The sequence below is a fragment of the Saccostrea echinata genome, unplaced genomic scaffold, assembly GCF_033153115.1.
Source record: "Saccostrea echinata isolate AGI-Se365-2 ecotype Australia unplaced genomic scaffold, CSIRO_AGI_Sech_v1 ptg000029l, whole genome shotgun sequence".
Classification (NCBI taxonomy): Eukaryota; Metazoa; Mollusca; class Bivalvia; order Ostreida; family Ostreidae; genus Saccostrea; species Saccostrea echinata.
Window position 1 is genome coordinate 13,128,062 of NW_026889778.1, and position 20,991 is coordinate 13,149,052.

The 20,991-nt window shown below is 33.3% G+C and overlaps 2 protein-coding genes across 2 annotated transcripts in view; both read right to left on the bottom strand.

The window, feature by feature from the left end:
* The window catches only part of LOC133195613 (deoxyribonuclease-1-like), a 34,669-nt gene extending 24,521 nt beyond the window's left edge, over nucleotides 1–10,148 (bottom strand). Inside the window, exons 1-5 of the mRNA XM_061331501.1 lie at nucleotides 10,089–10,148; nucleotides 8,231–8,405; nucleotides 1,237–1,325; nucleotides 931–1,008; nucleotides 632–750 (exon numbers count right to left, since the gene is read on the bottom strand). Of these exons, the coding sequence (XP_061187485.1) occupies nucleotides 632–750; nucleotides 931–1,008; nucleotides 1,237–1,325; nucleotides 8,231–8,404 (460 nt within the window). The 5' untranslated portion in view covers nucleotide 8,405; nucleotides 10,089–10,148. The remainder of the gene's footprint in view (nucleotides 1–631; nucleotides 751–930; nucleotides 1,009–1,236; nucleotides 1,326–8,230; nucleotides 8,406–10,088) is intronic.
* Nucleotides 10,149–15,262: 5,114 nt separating this feature from the next.
* Nucleotides 15,263–16,237, bottom strand: LOC133195617 (forkhead box protein I1c-like). Its single transcript, XM_061331505.1, has one exon. It carries the CDS (start codon nucleotides 16,235–16,237, stop codon nucleotides 15,263–15,265), a length of 975 nt encoding a protein of 324 aa, XP_061187489.1.
* Nucleotides 16,238–20,991: the final 4,754 nt, after the last annotated feature.

Here is a 20,991-nt window from a genome sequence, read left to right on the forward strand (position 1 = left end):
ACAGCATCAAAACACGTGACCATGATGGTCATTTCTGATTGGCTATTAGCTTACATAGGGGTAAGGTTTGACCATGGAAAATTTTGGAGTTGTGTAACAAGGAGCCGAAACTGAAGAAATGGGGAAAATTGCATAACGTGCACCTGACACCTGCAAGGCATGGGAGAATTCAAGCCGATGAAGAAAAATCAAGATATTGAGATTTAAAACAATACAAAATACAATATTTACTTACTTACATTTAAACAATAGAGAACTAAACAGCATTCAACACATAAATGAAATTATTTACATAATTGTTGTTTAAGCTACATCCAACCAAGTTAAGGTTTCAGAGGGTTTTTCCGTTACAAAGCATCAGAGAAGAATGTTAATCTTCCAATCCTTGTTACCTTATTTTTTTTCAAATGACCTTGGTCAAAAGAAATTGCACATCATCTGCATAAATATGACATTGATTTTATTTACATAAAAAAAAAATATAATACGAAGAATAAACTGGTCTTTGATCTTAAAAGGAATAAAATTGTTCACATGTAGCTACATGTAATTTCGATTTCTGAGAAAAGGGGTTTGTTTGAAGTAGAAGAGTTTGTATGACCATGGTAACACTGTAGGTCAATAAAATTACCTGCTGATCTTCCGACAGGTAGAAAGAGAGCACTATACGGTTCCCTCTCAAAAATGTCCGTGTAGTCATCTGGTCCATCATCGTACTGGTAGGTTCCCACTAACTGAAGGCTAGACAGTCTGTAAAAGCAATAGTTAGCCATTCACTAAAGAAATTCATGAAACCAATATCATACAAATGTAGTATAACAAGGAAATGGACCTACAGTTGTAATGAGTTTTTAAATTATATGTATGAGCGTTATATAATGAGTATTGACTGTCAACTTTTTAAAATGTGTATGCACATATACATTGTACCTGTAGAAATAGGCATATTGCTCTTTATAAGAAGACCGTCCTAGTCGTTCACTGATGGTCATTCCATAGGGCCTAGAGCTGAGGACACAGGATGAAAAATACTGAATAAATGTTAAATGATTGTCTCATTTCTGAATGAAGAATTTAATTGAAGAATCAGTGAAAGAAGTTTCAGAAACAGCGATTCAAATTTGTTGAATGCAACAATTTTCTTGTTCAGCGAAAAGATATATTACAAAAGCTGAATATTTTACATTTTCTATATTCGATACAGTAAATTGAGAATTTCTGAATGTAGCAACTAACGCATTGACCATCTGCCACAGCTGTTGAATTGACTCTCCGCTGACGTCACGAATCTCTTGAATCAGTATGAGGTCATAGCGCAGAACAATCTAGAATTGTAAATAAAACAGGTGTAAGTTACCTTAAGAAATGTGATGTTACTTAAGTTGTGTCTTATATTAAATCATTGACATGCTAAAGTTTGATTCTATTCCAGACATCTTTTTTAAAAACATGACGTTGACATAATTCTTAGACTAATTCTTACTATTATAACCTTGGCTTTTGAAATATGACCTTTAGCGAAGATTATTCATCCCCTTCAAAAGGACATCATCAACAACATAGAGAAAACGATCATATGTAAGTTTCTAAAAGTGATTAGATTCCATTGTCCTGTAAGCTCATTTTACCGCTTTATATATTATATGAGTCCTGACACACGTGCTGATGTAATTTTTATGAGCCATAACCCTTTTTATAGCCATTTTATATGTCATTATATGTCAATGTCTTGTTCAAGAGTAATGGTCAAATTTTTTTATACTTGTAGAGAGACAGGAAGCAAGATGAAAGTAAAATGGACCCGCAAAAACTACCTGTACTACTGTAAGATACACGAATAGATATGTGTATTTCTATCTTAATTTTTACTCCCTAAATTCTTCTTTCGGCTTTGTGCACAGACGCCTTCTCTCTTTCCTTTCCTTCTTAGATCAAATCAAATACTAGTAAATCTGGAAAGAGGCTTGATTCAAATTTAAGGCACTCACATGGAGAAACCCATCTCTCGAGCATAGGTCCAGTTGAAAATTGGCATGAGAATTAGAGATTTTATATATATTTACAAATGATTAAAGGTCATAAAACTTTTGATGGTACTGTTGCCTTTTTATTAACGCTTTTTTATGTGAGTGTGTTACATACATATAAAAAGCTGCTTGATTCTTGTAAACAAAACCTAGGATGGTTGTGTTTTGTGCAGTGTTGCAACCGTTATAATCCCTGTAGTAACAAAGAAAGCATTTTGTTTATTATTTAAATGCCCACGATGGTATTTTTTAGCGATAGAGGTAGTAAATATAGATGTAGACGTGTTGCAACTTAAAAAACAGCTAGTTCACAATTAGAAGGACTTTCAAATATTTTTCAAATTTAATCATGGTACCAAACAAAATCGATAGATATTCGTATGTTTATGGGCATTTTGAGTTTATTCTACACTTAGAATTAATGCAATCATTTAAAAATTCAATCCTCGTTAAATGATCTGTGCGATGTGTTTTAAAGAAAGGCAACTCAAGTGTAAAAAAAAGTTTGTAAAAGTTGGTGATAAATGATTTGTTCTTGCCTTGAAGTTTGACCTACTTTCCATAAATTTTAACGTAGTTATAATTCTCATATTTTGATAAAGAAGTAAATAATCTTATTTGATCATCACTGAAAAGAGGCGGCCATTCGTAAATTTTTGTGCTTACATATATAAATATTATTACTAGTCCTATAGCAAATAGTTTGAATGATAGCGTGTACCTAAACATGCGATAATTAATTTGATTATCATTTTGCAGCTGAATACCCGTTGATAAAAGGGCTACATGTAGACTTTTTTTTTAAATTCGGTTATCGCGAAGTTAATTTTGATTTGTTAATAGGTACAAACAACTTCATCTCATAACTATGGTTTGCAGGGGTGCAAATCTCCGGCCACAATAATTATAATCATTAGCAAAATTTGGTCGAGGTTAAAACTGTTTCTACAAACAAAATTTTGCCTTTTATCGGAACCTTCTGTCCTGTACCTTTTATAAATTCAAAGATTTAAATTTTTTCGATTATGATGGAAAGACAAGCTAAAAGGACCCCGAATGTAGGGAGCACAATTCTCTGAATTTGCTTGACTGAAGTATACATCCAACTTTGAATTAATTGTGACAAATGAGCTAGGTTGAGGCCGCAAAAGGTTAAAATAGATCAAAGGTTAAAAACGTCATACGACGGAAAAGCCTTATCTCAATAGCAGTAAGACCGCAATTAATCATATTTAAAAGAGCATAGGTGTTAATTAAGTAAAAATAAGTTTAGAGGTATGCCCCCTTACTTCTTAATTAGCCACAATAAGTGTCAACATTAAACATGCGGAAAACACGAAATCATACATGTAAATCTAGCTAAAATATCTTCTAAAGAACTGCAAGGTCATACTTAGTCATATTCTTGAGCATCTACATGCCATGTAGATGCATATTTGTTTTTGAGCAAGTAATGAACCACTATAGGAGGCAATTCTTTATAAAGAATACATTGAAATTCACAAGATACATAGCTGCAATTTTAAGTATACTAAAAATTAAAATTAATGAAATAATAGAGATTTTGGAGACCATGTTAAAGGGTTATATTTTTCTACCGGAGTAAAATTATTTTTTATAATAAGAGAATAATAACTAAAGTGAGCGTTGTAGCCCATGGGCATCTTGTTTCGAGGAATACTAGTACTTTGAAATGAAATGAATCAATTCATGTCTTCCTTTTTTCTCATTTTCATATATATGTATTATTAATAGTCTCTCTCTCTCTCTCTTCTCTCTCCCTTTAATATACGCTGTCCTCTTTCAATCTTTCTTTCTCTCTCTCACCCTTTCCTATCTCTCACCCCCTCCTCACACACATCCTCCCCTCTCACACACACTTTCTCCCCTCTCTCTCTCACACTCCCTCCCCTCTCTCAAATCCCCTCCCCTCTCTCACACTTCCTCTCCTCTCTCTCACATCTCACATCCCCTCCCCTCTATCACATCCCCTCCCCTCTCCTCTCTCTCTCTCACACACATTCTCTCCCTCTCTCTCTGCGTGTATGTGTGTGTGTTTGTGTGTGCGAGTGTGCATAAATGTGATTTGCGGGGGGGGGGGTACAGTTTAAGATAACTAATATGCCATATCTCAAAAAATACCAATTATATGAAAATATAATTCAAAAGTATTAGTGTTTTAGGTCTGTGCTTTATTATTATCGCCAAAAATTTCAAAAATGATTGAATTTATACACATCAAATCACAACCAATGATTTATAATGGAATTAATGAGTATTCTTGAACAATAGATTTGCTAAATAAATATTTCTGTTTACTTGCAATCATGGGATAAACCATGGAAATGCGCAACGTATATAAAACGTTGACGCCCAGAATAGAACCACTAAACAACCGACGATATAATACTTCCCGTCACAATTTCTACTAAAATGTTGAGCGCCCCGCTTTACAATGTAAATAAAAATCATGTCTTAAAATTTTCATTTTAATGTTATTAAGAATAAAGACATCATCTAATCCTACTTGAGTTTTTTTCACACAAAGGTACATTTGCAGATTGAACGAGCTCTTTTATTCTCAAATTGCTCCAAATATACATGTATGAATGTGAGAAAAAAATCATAACTTCTTCGTATATGATTCTTAATCATTTTATAATCGTTAAGCCCTTGGTTACACACAATCTGAGTATTGTATTATTTGTTTACAATGTTGTACGCTACTAATCATTGGTTTCCACTTAATAGACCCTATTATAAGCCTGATGCCTGTACGGATCTTTTAGAATGGGGTGTAAATTGGTTAATTATTGGACCAATCAATTGTAACGTTCACCAAACCTCAAGGCATTTGATTACTACTAAAGTTAAGGAGTAGATTGAGACTAACACTTTTCGTATTATCTTATGTTTAAAGGATTTTAAACGCACTGTAATTAACCTTCTATACTTTGATAATCGTTAGAAAGGGGAGAGACTTGCGGAAATATTCAATTGGAAGTGTATTCAAAGTAAGAACTGATAGGAAATAAACCTAATGTAGAGCAGATTCATAACACTAAATCATTCAAGGTTTCTTATTAAGGTCTTTTTCTCTAGCAGAATAATTATTAATAGTCTGTGATGTTTTTTACACAGGTCACGTACATGTATTGTCTGCCTGGGTGTCATTTGCTTTAATTTTTTTGATAATTTTAAATCAAAATTTATAAATAAATATGTATGACTTTTGTTATCAATAGCCGAGAGAAGGGGAAAAATGATTTACTTGCAGAGTAAAAAAAAAAAAAAATAAAAAAAATACAAAATTCAATATTTCAAGGCCTGCTTGTTTTTGTTTACATTAGTTATATAATTGTCATGATATAATGCATTTATCTCTATTATTCTTGTTACAGAACTTTACAGTTCACAATCATAGGGGCTTGTCTTCCGGATTGTTAAATGTAAAATAATTTTTGTAAAAAAAATGAATCTACTTTAAATACACTTAAAAATTTGTTACAATAAAGATTCTGACACTTTCAGACAAGAAATAACATGTTTGAAAAAACGTACCACACCTATACATAAACTCTACAAGGGACAAAAGCTCTTGTCTTGGAAAAAATACCCCAACCCAATTCAGCGCCTATTTCTGGACTCTAAAGCATTAATTTATTTTGTTGCCATAGTTCTGTCCCCTACAGTGATGATTTCCCTAAATGTTGATGTGTTTGTCAGTCGTCAATACGCGTTTAATCAACATAAAACGGATACATTTTCTTCGATTTGAGGCTCATCTCTCCAAATCATAAAAATGACCGAACCTAGATAAAAAAAAAAAAAAAGGTATTTTCTACATAAATTATCAAAAATTAAAATCCAAGAGAACACAATCATGTACATCTCTTATATATGCACAGCTGATCTGCAAAATAAAAACCTCCTAGGACAAAATAAAAAGTACCTTTGTTTCCCCTAACGCGACCGACCCACTTAAATCGTGCCGACTGAAAAGTTTTTTTTAATAAAATTTTTCGAATATTTTTTTTTTATTGTTTATCAACTTTATAAAATACAATTTCATCAAAATCCGTTTTTATCAGAACGGTGGCTTTTGTTTTACTCTCATTTGGCGCCCACAACATGTGGCCACACAGGGTTAGTTCGTGTTATAAAACAACGGCGATGTATCAGTCTTAATATATGTCTTTAACTTATTAGAATCCTAAACTCTTGAAACATTTTGTGAATTAAATATACCATGACTAAGGAGTGTTAAGATGGTATTTGCAAATGTGTCTTCTAAAATTAACGTACGTAATAAGCATGGAAAAGCCTGTCTCATGAGCAAATGAGGGGCCCACTTTGTGTTTGCACTGATGCATATCAATAAATTTCACTGCATTTCATTCGTTTCGATCTAATTATCACTTCATGTATGATTCTATTTTTACAATATAGGACCATAGGAGTTGTAAATATGTTTTTGTATAATTATTTTATCTTGATGAATATAATTCAGATGTCGTTTCTTCATTTCTTTTATTTATGGGGTAAACTTCGTGACTATAACATTAGATATATGAAACTTTAATCATTTTAGATATGATTTGGTTGAATTAAATATTGTTTATATACAGGTACATGTACACTCTTCTCAAATAGTGTTGAAATCTTTAAAATTGGCTTATGGTACGGCTTCCTGAGACGTCCAGTGTATTTTACTTTAGTTAGGCCCTTGAAAATAGGTTGTTTCTTTGCTTTAAAATACCTTTAAAAATTGTTGGATCGACAACATTTGAACACCTGCCTGTTGGAGGGCTCCTAATTTAGACTTTTTCTCGGCACTTATGGCCATTGATCATGAAGCATCAATAAGGGATCTTTTCCGTGCCAACATCTACATGTATACTGCAACACTGCATGGAACTACGTTTTTTACGGTTTCATTCCACTGACCAGTCTCCACGTCCCTCGGCGGGACATGTGACTTAGAAAAAAAGCTCCTGATTTATGTCTTGACTCCAAAACGAAACACTACAATTACTGCGCCAGACCCTTGACATTTTGTCTGTGTAAGCACTCGAAGATGATAGTAGGTTTGAAAAAATATACTCGGATGGCAGATGGTTGAGTATTTGCGAATCTTGTCTTTTTGTAAAAATTCAATTTTAATAAATTTATGCTGACCTGAGATATTTCACAAGTTCAAATGAATAATATTTGTGAATTAATTTACCACACATGTTGCTTTTAAATTTCATTTGTATGATATTCGGTTAAAAAATTGGTTTCTTTTGTTCTTTCTTATTTATAAAGATACCATTTAATTTTTCAGAATGTATTTCCAAAACTGCTGTCAGAAAAAAAAAATAATTTACCTACCTACCTACCCAACTTGAAATTTAAGGGTCGGGTTAGGGGAACCAAAGATATTTTTAATGATGGCCCTATCTTGCAAACTTTAGGAGGAGTTATCCGGACAAACGATGTACCGCCTATATGGAGTATTTTACCTAAAAAATGACTGTTTAACAACTGGTATTTTTCTCATCTAAAATTATCAAAAATCAAAATCCATGTACCATGTACATATCCCTGATATATGTACACTTGATAGCAAAATAAATTAACTTCCTATCTTGGAAACTGCAGGAGTTATCCAGACAAATGATGTACCTTGTTGGCAGTCTCCAATACGGCATTTTTACCATTTCAATTTCCGGATTTTTTCGATAGAAACCCCGATTAAAAGCTGTGACAAGGGATCCAGAAGCCGCGGGAAAGCTATTGGTGCTTGGGGGGGGGGGGGGCAAAGGAATAGATTAAAAACAAAATTACATACTAAAATTATGTTCAAATACGATTATATCCCGTTTTAAATCTGCTTGAAATTTCACATTTACAGTGTAGCTGTTGTGTTAAGGATAAAAAATTGCACGTGTAGGACAGTGAGGGAGAACAAGAAATTAAAAAGCACCGTCGATAGTTCGTACATGCAGTATGCATTGTTAACATGAACCTGAAAGCTTTAAGTATTTGTCTTGTTGAAAAAATTTAATTCAGCGGATGGCATTAAATACAAAATTTACAAGTTGTCATGTTGTATGTTGTAAATTTTGCATTTACTGCCATCAACCGGTGAATTCAAAATTGTCAACATGATGTACTGTATTTCTAAGTTAGAAGGCTCCTCGAAGGATAGTAAGGCTGACCTGTTTAATGTATTCTGCCAGCTCTGCGTCAGCCATTTTGGCTTTTCCAAAGGTTTTGATGTTGAAAGCGCAGATCAACAACTCACTGGTGGCTTTGGCGGGAATCCTGGACAACACGGAGGCCGAATAAACAGCCGTCAGGGCGAATAAGGCCAACAACACCAACGACTTCATCCTGAATATAAGAAATATCTTAACACATATTTCTAGCGATGCAACTCTGAATTAAGGAACATTTCAGTGACTTCTGGCAGGCTAAGTGCCAGCGACTTAAATCATGGCAAAGAACAAGTCTCAATAAGGTTTATCTCTGGTCCCCGGTTACTCGTCAAATTTCGAACATTTATCAAATTTTTTAAAATTGATTTTTATTATTAACTAATGTCTTTATTATTTGAATCATCATCTAAAAATGTCAAACAATGGTTATAGGCAGCATACAAAGCTGCGCGTTGAAGGTAGGGTTCTTTGATTTTCATGAATATGAAAAGAAATCAGTGACAGGTACACACTTCAAAGCTTTTGTAAACACCGAGCACAGGTTTGTTCAGAGTCGAGTTTGAAATATAATGTATATATTATATTTGTAAAGGTTGAGTGAAAATATCTTTGTTGAACAACCTTGTGCTCTATGTTTTCTAATTAAAAGTATTGTGATTTTGAATCTCTTCGCCGACTTCATTTACATGCGATTAACCTCTTTATGACCTGTTTAGAATCGGAACAAGCCACGTGGATTTGTATCGTTACGGGTAAATGCCCCCAGTAAACGGGCTAGTTCTCATTTAAAACGTACTCAGTTTTATATCGATCAGCATGGACTTGTTTGGTTCATCTTGTTATAGCTTTTATTGACAAATTTTTGTAAATAGAAAATCATATTTGTAATTGATTGTGAATCTTGGACATATAATACGTTTTTGAAAGAAAAATATCATATCTAGATCTTCTTTTTATAGTATCTAATCTAAATGTCTCCGCCCATTTCCATGTAATAGAGAAACAGTAGTCTGATCGGGGGAAAATGTTCCGGCATTTTTTAGTGTGGTAGGTGTTAAAAATAGGCTTGTATTTTTTGATATGTTCAATTATTCATTATAAATACACAATGTTTTAATTAGAAATACTTCGTTATACACAATGAAAACAAACAAAATACCGTATGCTAATATTTAACCGGTAAACCAAGGGTGTAAAAAGGGACCACACTACTATACTTAAGTAGAATACTCCTTTTCTATGCATATAATCTCATTTCACATTATCCAGTTTATATGTATAAATGTTGATCTCTGATTTTATTTATTTATTTCTTGTCTGTCATGCAGGATATTTGGTTTTCGGGGGGGGGGGGGGGGGCTTTCAGTAGCTTTAAAATATAAAAAAAAAATTACATTAAAACTCATAAAATTTGAACCAGTGTTAATATACTAGTAAATGATACATCATCGTCTATATGTACGCTTGTGTTAAATTTTGCTCTTAATCCATTCTGAATATTTTTGTTTCCTACATCTACATGTATGATGTCTTGCACGGAATAATGGGAATTAAAACATCAACTAAGTTGTGCGAAAAGAACACCTGATAAATACATAATGCAGTCTGTCTATGATTATCGTCTGAAGATCAGTGGTTTTGTAGTCAATTGATTTATATTCCTGTAAGGTAACTATTTAATTTGACCTGAATTACTTTTTTCAAGGTTCATTTTTATGCAGAAACAAATTTAAGTAAACACCGAAATCACTACTTATGAATATGCACATAAACAAATATCTTTTAATTAAAAAAAAAAATCATCATGATGTACATGGTATAGATATAGGTAAGTACTAAGTAAATATGTATTACATACCTATATCAGCTTACTTGATGTTGAAGGGAGCTGTTTCTGTATTCCTTTGGTCCTTTCGTCTTCAACCAACGATTTATAACTTCCCACATGTTAAGTTCTCAATACATTAAATTTACAACTTATTTAACTCTGACCTCACTTGTGGAATTGTAAATCAATGTGTGATCTAGAACAATGTCAAACATCTCATGCCCCATATTCTTACAACTGAAATTAAAAAGTCAAAAAAAAAAAAAAAAAAAAAAAAAAAAAAACAAAGTATTTGTTTATCAATGGAGAATTTTTTTCGCAAAATGCAGGTATTCTTATTGAAACAGACTCAAAAGATTCTTACTTAGATTAGAATTAGCATTAGATACATGTACAGGACTGGATCGAATTTTTTCCCTTAAATGAGATTGAAACTAGCGTTTATTCACCTAATTCAATAACAGAATCCAAACTTTTTTGAACCGTCCATATCCTTATTTTGAATAACATTTAGCATATATCATTTATAACACACATGCACATTAATTTCTTCACTAAAGTGTAAGTTGGTAATGATCAAATGTTTCACGATATGACGAGCAATAAAATAATTACAGTGTTGAGAATGTAAATACTTGAAACATGTCTTGCAAATACGCTTGTATTCAAACGTGATGTGAAACAAAGATGATGGCATTAATTTTAAAATGTTATACACATTGCTGGCACGTGTGAGCTATTAGCTCACCTGAATGATTTTTTTTAAAATAAATTGTCCCTCATCCGTCTGTGTATTGTCCGTCTGACATCTATCAATCTTTCACCTGCAGAGGGCGTTACCCAATGCTTCAAAATCTCTCCGCCAGAGGTCGTTACAGAATGCTACATAATCTCTCCGCCGGGAGGGGGGGGGGGGGCATTCCGTCAGGTTTCAAAATGCCCCTGTTCTCGTCAAAGCTACAGAAATTTTGTAAATTGGGTAAATGGTACGGATTTAGCTTAACACTGGTTTTGCTATGAGTGTGGCAGAAATCGCTCAAACTCCATCTCGTTATGAAAAGTGCATTTATTCTTCAAATATTTTAATTATTTTGAGCATGTTCACAAGTGTAATATCCAGAGTAATTTCCATACATTTAGGGTACAATACCAATTTCAATTTTAGATAGTATATCTTTTTATGATATATTTGTAAGTTACTCTGAACATGGAAATTATTGATATTGCTTTACTTGGATGAAAGAGAAAGCTAAATAAATAAATAAAAAATTAATAAATAAGAAAGTGGGAGTATCCCAACAATCTTTAGAAGAAGAGAAATACTACTGGAATAAAATTGTTTTTATGACATACATGTAACAGGGGTTGTCCCAAAAAAACACTTTTTTAATATTTCATAAACTGACCAAAATTATAAATTTTTTGCATATTGCTGGGACATGATATTTTCGTCATTTTGACAAAATATTATAAGTTTGTAGTGCCATTTGCATATGAAAACAGCATTTTAAGGGTTTTAAATATCATTATAGCAATTGTTTTACTTTTGAAAATAAAATAGAACTGTCAGCAATATTTTCGTTATTACCAAGCTTTATGGGAAAATCAATATAATGTGAAAAGAAATATATTCTTAAAACCTATGATCTTGAGGACTTATGGAAGAAAATTCCTTAATTTGACTTCATAATGACAAATATATGTACACAAAAACTTTCCTTTAGATATAATGCGGCGCACCAAATTATCATTCAGTACTGTTTTGAGCGAGGTATGACTCGCTGTCTATACGGAAAAGAGCTGGTAACGATGGAACGACACAAACACATGTCTCGGACACTGGTTTATACCTAGCAAAAAGGCTCAACGAAGGATGACTGGACTGGTTATCCGGTGGAAAAGGTAGCAAAAAATGACGATAAACTGAAAGTCCGGAGCTGGAGGTCAGAAGATCAATGTGCTGTAAATCACTTTTTACTCGAGAGAACTTTGTTTTCGCGTATAATTACGCAAGGCTGCCTGCTTTCAAAAATTTGATTCTATTTTTTATTTAAAAAGATTGTATGAATCAATGGACAAATAGTGAAAATTTTGTCCTGCTTATAATTATAAGTAACAAATAACTTTATCGCTTAAAAAAAGGGGGTGTCGCGAAAAATTTGGTGATCTACATGAGGAAGAGGGGAGGTCTTGATGCTGACAGTAGAAAAATAATTTCGTGAATTTTTTTTAACGAGGTTCGCTCCTGAGCTTTTGAGCAGATTCTTATCTTAACCTATATTTAAAAATTCTGCATAATGTTTTAATTCTTACAATAAATTTGGATTCTACAATGCCAATTTAAATATATTCAGTTAAAACTCCATGATTAAATTCCATACCAAAAGCATTAAGTGAGGAACTATATTTTGTGGCGGAAGGTTTTTTAGAAGAAAATGATCATTTTTTCTCTTTCGAAGAATTAAAAGTATGTTAAGTTTGGATTCCTATCTTTACATGTAGTCTGCACACATAGTTCTTTTGTGCAGTGGACTGTTTTATACTGGTCCTAAATTATCTATTAAAAAAACTGTCATGAATTCTATCATCATATTTGATAAATATAGCAAATATATTGTGGAAATGAAGAAAAAAAATAGCCCTAATTTAAGCTTAAAATTAGCACTATTTTAGTAATATCTAAAAATTAACATCACAGACCCCCACTTTTAATTTTCTTTTCTGAATATATACGATACTTTTAATCATTCTTCTTAAATTCAGTAAAATGTCATTACTTTCAAATGATTTTTTTTTGCTTGTTAAATTTTTAATACCAGAAAAATGAAAATGTTTGAGTGCAAAAAGGTCAAATAATTGAACATGCGGAGTAATTCAAAAATTTCTTCGTTGTTACAAATTTTAATGTGTCTATTTAAGATGAAATAAGACTGTGTTTGTTCACCATAATTTATTTGAACAAAAAATATTGAAGGAAAAACTTTAAAAATTGATTTATGTGTAAGACGTATTTACAGTGCAAAAAGGTCAAACTAAATGCTCTGTAGCGCCAAAAGAAGCGCATTGACCCCCATTTTTTGTTTTGATTTTTAATAAAGCTATGTGTATAAATTCTAAAAATATACTTGATAAAAAATTCTCATTACTTTTGATGGCAGGATCCAACCTCCTTAAAAAGGTTGGAAGGCTATCATAATGGCTCTATCGCAACTTTTACGCCCTTGATTCCAAATTGATTTAGAACTAAAAGAATCCTAAATAACAGTAGATCACCAATTTTTTCGCGACACCCCTTTTTTCCCGGAAATTGTCTATTCATGGAACTGAGTACAAGATTTTTTGATGACTCTTGTAAGTTTGAGATGGATAACTCGGTAACTAACGGTAAATCAAATGCAATGTCGCATTTACTCTTCAAATGAATTTTTAAGGACGCACTATTCCTACATGTAACCAAAATACACATGGGCTACGTTTCGACGTTGGTACTGTCGCACTGATATCCCTTCTTTTTTTTCGGGGGGGGGGGGGGAGGATTCGTTTCGTTCGAAAAGAATGTTATTTATAGAGACATTTTGTTAAAATTTGTATAATTACACAAGCAGTATTTAAAAAATGTTGATGCCAATTTTTAACTTTACAATGTTAGTGAAACGGAAAAATATTGAAAAATTCCGCTTTTTTTCTGGAATGATCCTCACAGAATTGTCATACTTCAGTTCTACATGTTTTTGCAGGAAAAAAAAAACTTTTTAAATTAAAATATTTAATGACCTTTTTAGCATACCCAAGAATGTGAATTGTTATTTGATAAATAGTCGGTAGCCAGTAGTATTCCAATATCAAAAACTTATACATTTCCTATTCCAATAAATATCAGTATTCACGAGTATATCACTGTTTATTGCGCAACTATTCTGCACTTGCTTATATATATTGCAATATGAGGATAAGGACTACATTTGAGGCGGGAGCAGGGGCGAAGCTTAAAAGTAGTGCGCCCTCTGGTAGAGTTTGAAGTTTAGTGTCAAGGTCCATTAATTTTAATAGTTTAAAATAAAATATCGTTAGGTCTTATGATATTCCCAAAAACTGAAGACAATGGTAGGGGAGAAAGTTCTCCGTTATTGCATGTGTATACACTGTACATGAATTCATTTTTTTTTTCGATTTTTGGATTTTGGTCTATTTTGAGGACAGGGGCATGGGAGGGGGTTGTAGTTTGGCATCAGTGGGAAGTGAAGGATATTCTTTTTTTAAACAAATGATAAAACAGAGACACAATTTTTAGTCAAATCTCTAAATGTTATGATGGTGCACATTGGCTTTACATTCAAATTGTTCTAATCATGGCTCCATGAGTTAGTGTAGGGAGAAGGGATCCAAATTACACGACTACTATTGGGGAAAAAACATTTAAATGATTTTTGTTCATGCAATATGCATAACCTCTGCGTCTCGAGAGGATGAGAGGTGTATAAAATAAAGATTTATAGTTTTATATAGGACGATGTTTTCAGTTACAATAAAAACTGAATGAGATTTCTGAGGAAAAATTCTTTTGTAACGTAAATTAAAATGGTTCAAATCGATCATATGCATGACTCCTGAGTGTGTGTGTAGACACAGTAAGGTCAAGAGGGAGAGAAAGTTACACATAATTCAGAAAAAAATGTAGTATAGTAGTCCTTTAGTCTCATATGGAAGCATCACCATGTTTTGTAGATTTTTTCTTAAAGCAAATTTCAAAATGGGTAGTATGTCCACAATAATAGAGCATTATAAATTTGAAGTAAAAAACTCTTGAAATGCTTTTCTAATAAGAGCAATACCATACGTTGTGAGTACAGTGTACATGTATGAATGATTATGAAATAGTGATTTATAATAAGACTATAAGTCTGATACGACGTGTAATTTAAAGAAAATTGAACTGCATCAGTTTAGAAGCAATGTGTCTCGAGTTAGCTTTGTGTTTGACATTTTTCCCTTTTGTTTTGTTGCAATAAGCATTTTAAAAATACTCCGAGTAAGTGAACAACAGGTGCAAGATTTTTGTGTAATGTAATTTATATGTAATAAATATTTACAAAAATACATTTGCATAACAAATAACATAACAAATTAACAAGTCTCGTTCTCTCTTTGAAATATCTAACAATCAAAATAAGGTTGTTGTCAAATCCACATACACAACAAGTCACTTAGTCGCTGAAATCACGTAGGTAAGGCTCAAATTCCGAGAAGAGATCCCCGGAGCACTGAGTGGGAATAACAAAGTCCATAATCGACTCTAAAGCTGACAGACTGTGACTCTCAGCTGGTGAGACAACTCCAAAGTCCCCGGATGGCGCAAAATCTATGACGTCATCTGGTTCCAACATGGACTGCAGTTCGTCAACGCCTGCGAAGATGTCGTCTTGGGAGAGTTCAGGTTCAATAGGTGAGCAGGGAACTTCCAGAGAGACGATGCTTGTGTCGGAGTGGATCCGTGTTGAGTGGCCAAAGTCTTGTACGTCTTGAGATGATGACACATCGGAATATCCTCGGCACCGTTCTATGGATGAGTAGGAAAGTTCATGAACTGAATCACGTGAAAGAATATCACTGTCCTCAAATGTGGAATCGAATACACTACAGAAAGAGTCGCAGCTGGTGTTGAAATCTTCGCATGGAACTGACACAATGGGACTAGGTGAATGTTTGGTGGATCTAGGAGACATGTTGAGAATGCGGTCGATGCCAAAACTAAGTCCGGAAGTTACGACACGGGAAGGCTGAACACTGGCTGAGGTGGCACTGGTAGACACGACTCCACGAAGCTCGATCTCCGGAACACCCAGATACTGATGAAGGAGATTCGGCCAGTCGCTGAAGGAATCCTTCCGTGTTGTCTGCTTCCGGAATGAAGTAAGAGGAACCAAAGCGAGATCGACAGTCCAAAGCTTTCCCCTGGCGCTTCTGGAGTGGTCCATCTTTATGAAGTGGGAGTACTTGGAGAGGGCGTTGCGGACTTTGTCGTACCAAACTCTGTCGTTGCCGTCATACAAGTGGAACATGGACTCCAGGGTGCAGCAGATCTCTGGCAAGGTCAAGGCCTTCTCGGGGGAGGACCAGATGGCGTAGATGATCATGGAGGACATGGTGTAGGGAGGAGATGTGCTTCCTCTGCTAGACATTTTCTGAAAATCAAATAATGGAAAGTTAATACACTATTTGGAATATGTTATTATTTACAACAATTACATGTAAATCTTTAAAGGTATTGCTGAGTGATTCGTTATTATACATGTAATATGAATATTCTTTCATTTCTCTTCTAAAAATAAAAATTGCACTTCCAAATATTGTGGTGGAATAAAAATGTACATGTATAATTACATAAAACTAGAAATGCTACGCGTTTCTGCGAAACTCTTATTTTATACATTGATATTTTCTAAAACATTTTTATTTATTTATTTATTTATTTATTTATTTTTTGTAAATATGAATTTCTTTATTACATGTAAATAAAGATTTCAGAATAATGATTAAATGAATAAATTAAGTGAAAAAAATCATAAAGAGAAATGTGAACACTTGATTTATATAAAGGCTGATATATATAACGTCATTAATATTTTCTTTCTTATTTCGGTTGAAATCTATATTTTACTGTGCTCTCTATCGAATTCGAAATGTACTCTTTTTTTCCTGAAGCGCAGCTTCAATACTAGTACATTGATATAAAGCATTGTGCTGAAAGAGCTCGGGAAAACTTTGATTTATTTAACATTTTCTGCAGGCACATGGTATCAAGAGGGCCAGGAGTACCACTTTTTTCTAAACATAATAAACTTTTTACTATTACTTCGGTATGAAAATGTTCATTGAAAGGCCAGAAGCCAACCCAATCCCCCCCCACCTCCCATCTCCCCCCCCCCCACCCTCCCCCATCCCCGCTCTTCCTTTGTTGAAGTTTTGTCAATTATGCTCATGCCCCCCCCCCCCCCCCTCATGACGAGTTTGGATAATTTTGCTTTTCAAATATTTTCATGTTAGTTGTCAATTATTTTCCTGGCTGCCGCACTCTTCTAAAACTTGCTACGAAGAATATTTTAGATATAAGATAGTACATGTAATAAGTGCATTTCAATTGTACAATTGTCGTAAATTCATCACCAGTCCCAGATTTAATGAAACACAAGTTACATTTTAAAAAGAGGGTCATTTTTTTTGGACATTATAAATTGTTGGCACCTAGTTGATCCAAATGATGTAAACCATAGTTCCTAAGCCTTCTTGCACATCTGGTGCAATCCAATCATATACTTTAAAGTGGACTCTGCTTACATTGTCAGATTTCTGGGTAATTTTACTTTTTACAGTAAGAGGTTTTAGTTTGATTGATTACATATTGATTGAAAAAAAACTTTTTTTTCAGTATTCAGTATTAGTAAGTTGACAAAATAACTTGAATGATCAGTACAAACGTAGTGAGGGCGATATGCTGATATTTCGGGGGGGGGGGGGGCAGAATTCATAACAATTCTTTAAACTACTCAAACCATAAAGAAAACAAACCGTGATAAACTTTAGAAATTTAAAACAAATCTTTCTTCTTACTCTGACAAAAGCATGAAAGGTGAATGTTTTATGAAGGATGTTGTGTACGATGAGTTACACTCTGGGATCAGTTTCGAAAAAATACGTGCAGCAATTAGAAAAAGTTGTAGAGAATACTGTATTGTTAATGAATTGTTCATTAAATGCCGAATGTATATGGCTTCCACTCTCCCACAAACTTTTTAACAATATTTTATTCTGATTTACTAGGGCTGTTAAATTTGTAGACGATCGCGATATATGTAGATTGCGTAAAAACACCTTTTCAATATTCCATCAATGAATTCTTAAGGACAATTGTAATCATCAATATGTACAATATATATAAAATGTTTGAAATAAAATCTAAATAAAATATCATTTAAGTAATTCTCAGTTATGACTCTTTGTGGCACAGTAAATAAAATGCAATTCTGTAAAAGTTAAAAGGTCAAATTGATAGGCATATTTTTTATGGCGCTAAATATAATCCCATTTACTAGTATGTATTACATGTATGTTCAACGATGAAATGATGCCATAATTTTAAAAGTCGTTCGGACTGTTAGTTATTAAGAGACAGGTGTCCTTAAAAGACATATCTAAACGACTAAACGGGATAGTGTCGTAACGAGCTATCAAAAGAAACTATCAAGATGATCGACCGTTGATAACTTCGTACGCGATACAGTACACATGTAAATGATATGGAAGACTTACAGGTAGAGATATAGTAGAGCTAGTAAATAGTTTATTCGATTATTACTGTACAGTGGATCTCAATATGAAAAGAGTATGCGCTATCAAAACTCGAGAGTAAAAAAATATTTGACGTCAATTTTGACGGTGCAGTTCCTACAGACATAAAGGTTCTATTGTTCGATTCTGTCGAGAAAAAAATTAAAAATATGGCAAAAAATATTTCTTTAGGCATGTTTCAAGGGTGTGTTTAGGGGGGGGGGGGAGGCAACTTCCAAAAAAATCTGTCAAGCCAAAAAAAAAAACCTTAATCGACCAAACAAAAAGTGAGTGGGCCAACTTCCCAAAATAATCTGACAAGCAAAAAAAAATTAATTAATTAACCGCCCATGTCCAAATTTGCGTTTTCCAGTACCTGTTACAATGGAACATAGAATATATAGAAAGAGCAACAGCAAATTGTAAATATTGTTGTAAAATATCGTGTTACTAAATGACAAATGAATTTTATAAATTGAGTTGGCTTTCTTAGAACTATGTCAGATTTAGACGGAAAACCAAGTACATATAGATGATAGATCATTATCAAAGCAAAGACCCTCAGATGTTTCCAATTGCAACCATTTTAAATGTTTAAGGGGAACCAGATTTCTAACATGATTTCCCGTAGTTTTTTCTGAACGCTTTTTGCGGATACTGTGTTGATTTTTTGGTATGTGAGTCTACCTTAATGAGTTTGCATTTCATTTTGCTTCAATGATTTTTCTTTATGGAATTACGGCCTTTTTTTAATTTTGAAGGGGAAGCAGATTACACTTGTCGGTAAGGGTAATTGACAATTTTTGCTTAATAAAACCTATTGACAAAGGATATAAAAGATTATTAACAAAATTTAGGTTTTCAAATCAAATTTGAATATTGAAACAGATATATGTAGACACCAAGATTAATAGAGTATATGTATATAATGTAACCTTCATGATACAGAACACAATTAAATTTTATTTTATTTTGAAATACCCTTTGTATAATGAAATTTCTAATATATTAAGCCGAGTCTTTTTAAAATGAATTTAATTCCTAAACACTTATCAAATTAAAAATCTTTTAAATTTGGGTTTATGAAAGCTGTCAAACTGATATAAGACACTATTTTCTTTCATGTATTTTTACATTCACTCTCTCAGTATGCTGGTATATAATTGTTTTTTTTTACCTCATAACATATTCATTTGTTATTTCTGATGAGTCAGGGGGCTCAAGGAAACAAAGCAACTTGAAATTTGTATTTACACTTGAATATTATACAGACCTCCAACTTTTAGATTTGTTGTATAAGAATCAAGATATACAAAATCTAAATTTTGCCTTAAATAGCTTTTCAGTTTATACATGGTCCTGGGGCCTGGTTTTGGGTTTATAGAAAAATGTTTTTCGACTTCCAATCTGCCCCAAAAGAAAAACAAGAGGCGCATGGGTCACAATGTTCACCTGAGTAGCTACGGCTCTACTGTTCTTCATCAGTAGATTTCTCCCATGTAGAACTTTGAACGTCTATTGTAGCTCTAGACTACCCTACCCCCCCCCCTTCCACCTGGGAATTATGATTTATTTTTTTTTTTTTAAATGAGGTTGCTTCTATCCAACTATATTTAATCATGCCTTTGTCATTCTTGAAAAAAAGTATTTTTCTTATATATTATTATATATAATAAATTTTAATCCCCTAATATGGCCGCACCCTACCCCGAGGGATTAGAATTTGAATAAACTTGAATCTACACTACCTGAGGATGTTTTCAGATACTAAATATGACTACTCCTGCCTTTGCAGTTCTTGAGAAGGTCTTTTTCTTATATATTCTTATGTTAAACTTTTATCGCCCATTGTGGTCCCACCCTACCCGGGAGGTCACGATTTGAACAAATTCAAAACTACGATATGAAATGAAACTTTCACATAGGTTTCACATACTCATCTGGCCCATTGGTTCCTTGGAAGAAGATTCTTAAAGATTTTTGATTGCCTATTATGGCCCCACCCACATGATTTGAACAAACCTGATTTACGCTATGTAAGGAATCTTTCAAAGTTTCAACTCTTCGAGTTCTGGCCCATTGGTTCCTGTGATGATTTTTAAAGTTTTTTCCCTATATATTCATATGTAAAAATTGTAATCCCCTAATGTGACCCCATCCTACCCCCTCATGATTTGAATAGAATTAAATCTACACTTCCTGAGGATGCTTTCACATAAGTTTCATCTTTTCTGGCCCAGTGGTTCTTAATAATTTTTTTTAAAGATTACATTAAAATTTCACTAATTCTTAATTATCTCCCCTTGGAAGAGGGCGTGGCTCTTCATTTGAAAAAATGAAACTTCAATTCTCTTTACCCTAGAATACCTTGTGGCAAGTTTAGTTGAAATTGGCCGAGTGGTTCTTGAGAAGAATTCAAAATCAGAAAACACAACATTGAAGAATCTTTCAAGTTAATAGCAGCGACAAGGACTGTTGCCCGATACCCAAAACAATTTAAATGCAGGAAATGACGAAGGATAAACAAATATCATATGCCTGGTCGTCCAGTTAAATTAAACCTGAATTATCAAAAGATAATAATCAGGGTATCGAGACCCCCCCCCCT

Excerpts from the sequence above, each read along its gene's own strand:
- LOC133195617 (XM_061331505.1), bottom strand. The coding sequence starts at position 16,237 with ATGTCTAGCAGAGGAAGCACATCTCCTCCCTACACCATGTCCTCCATG.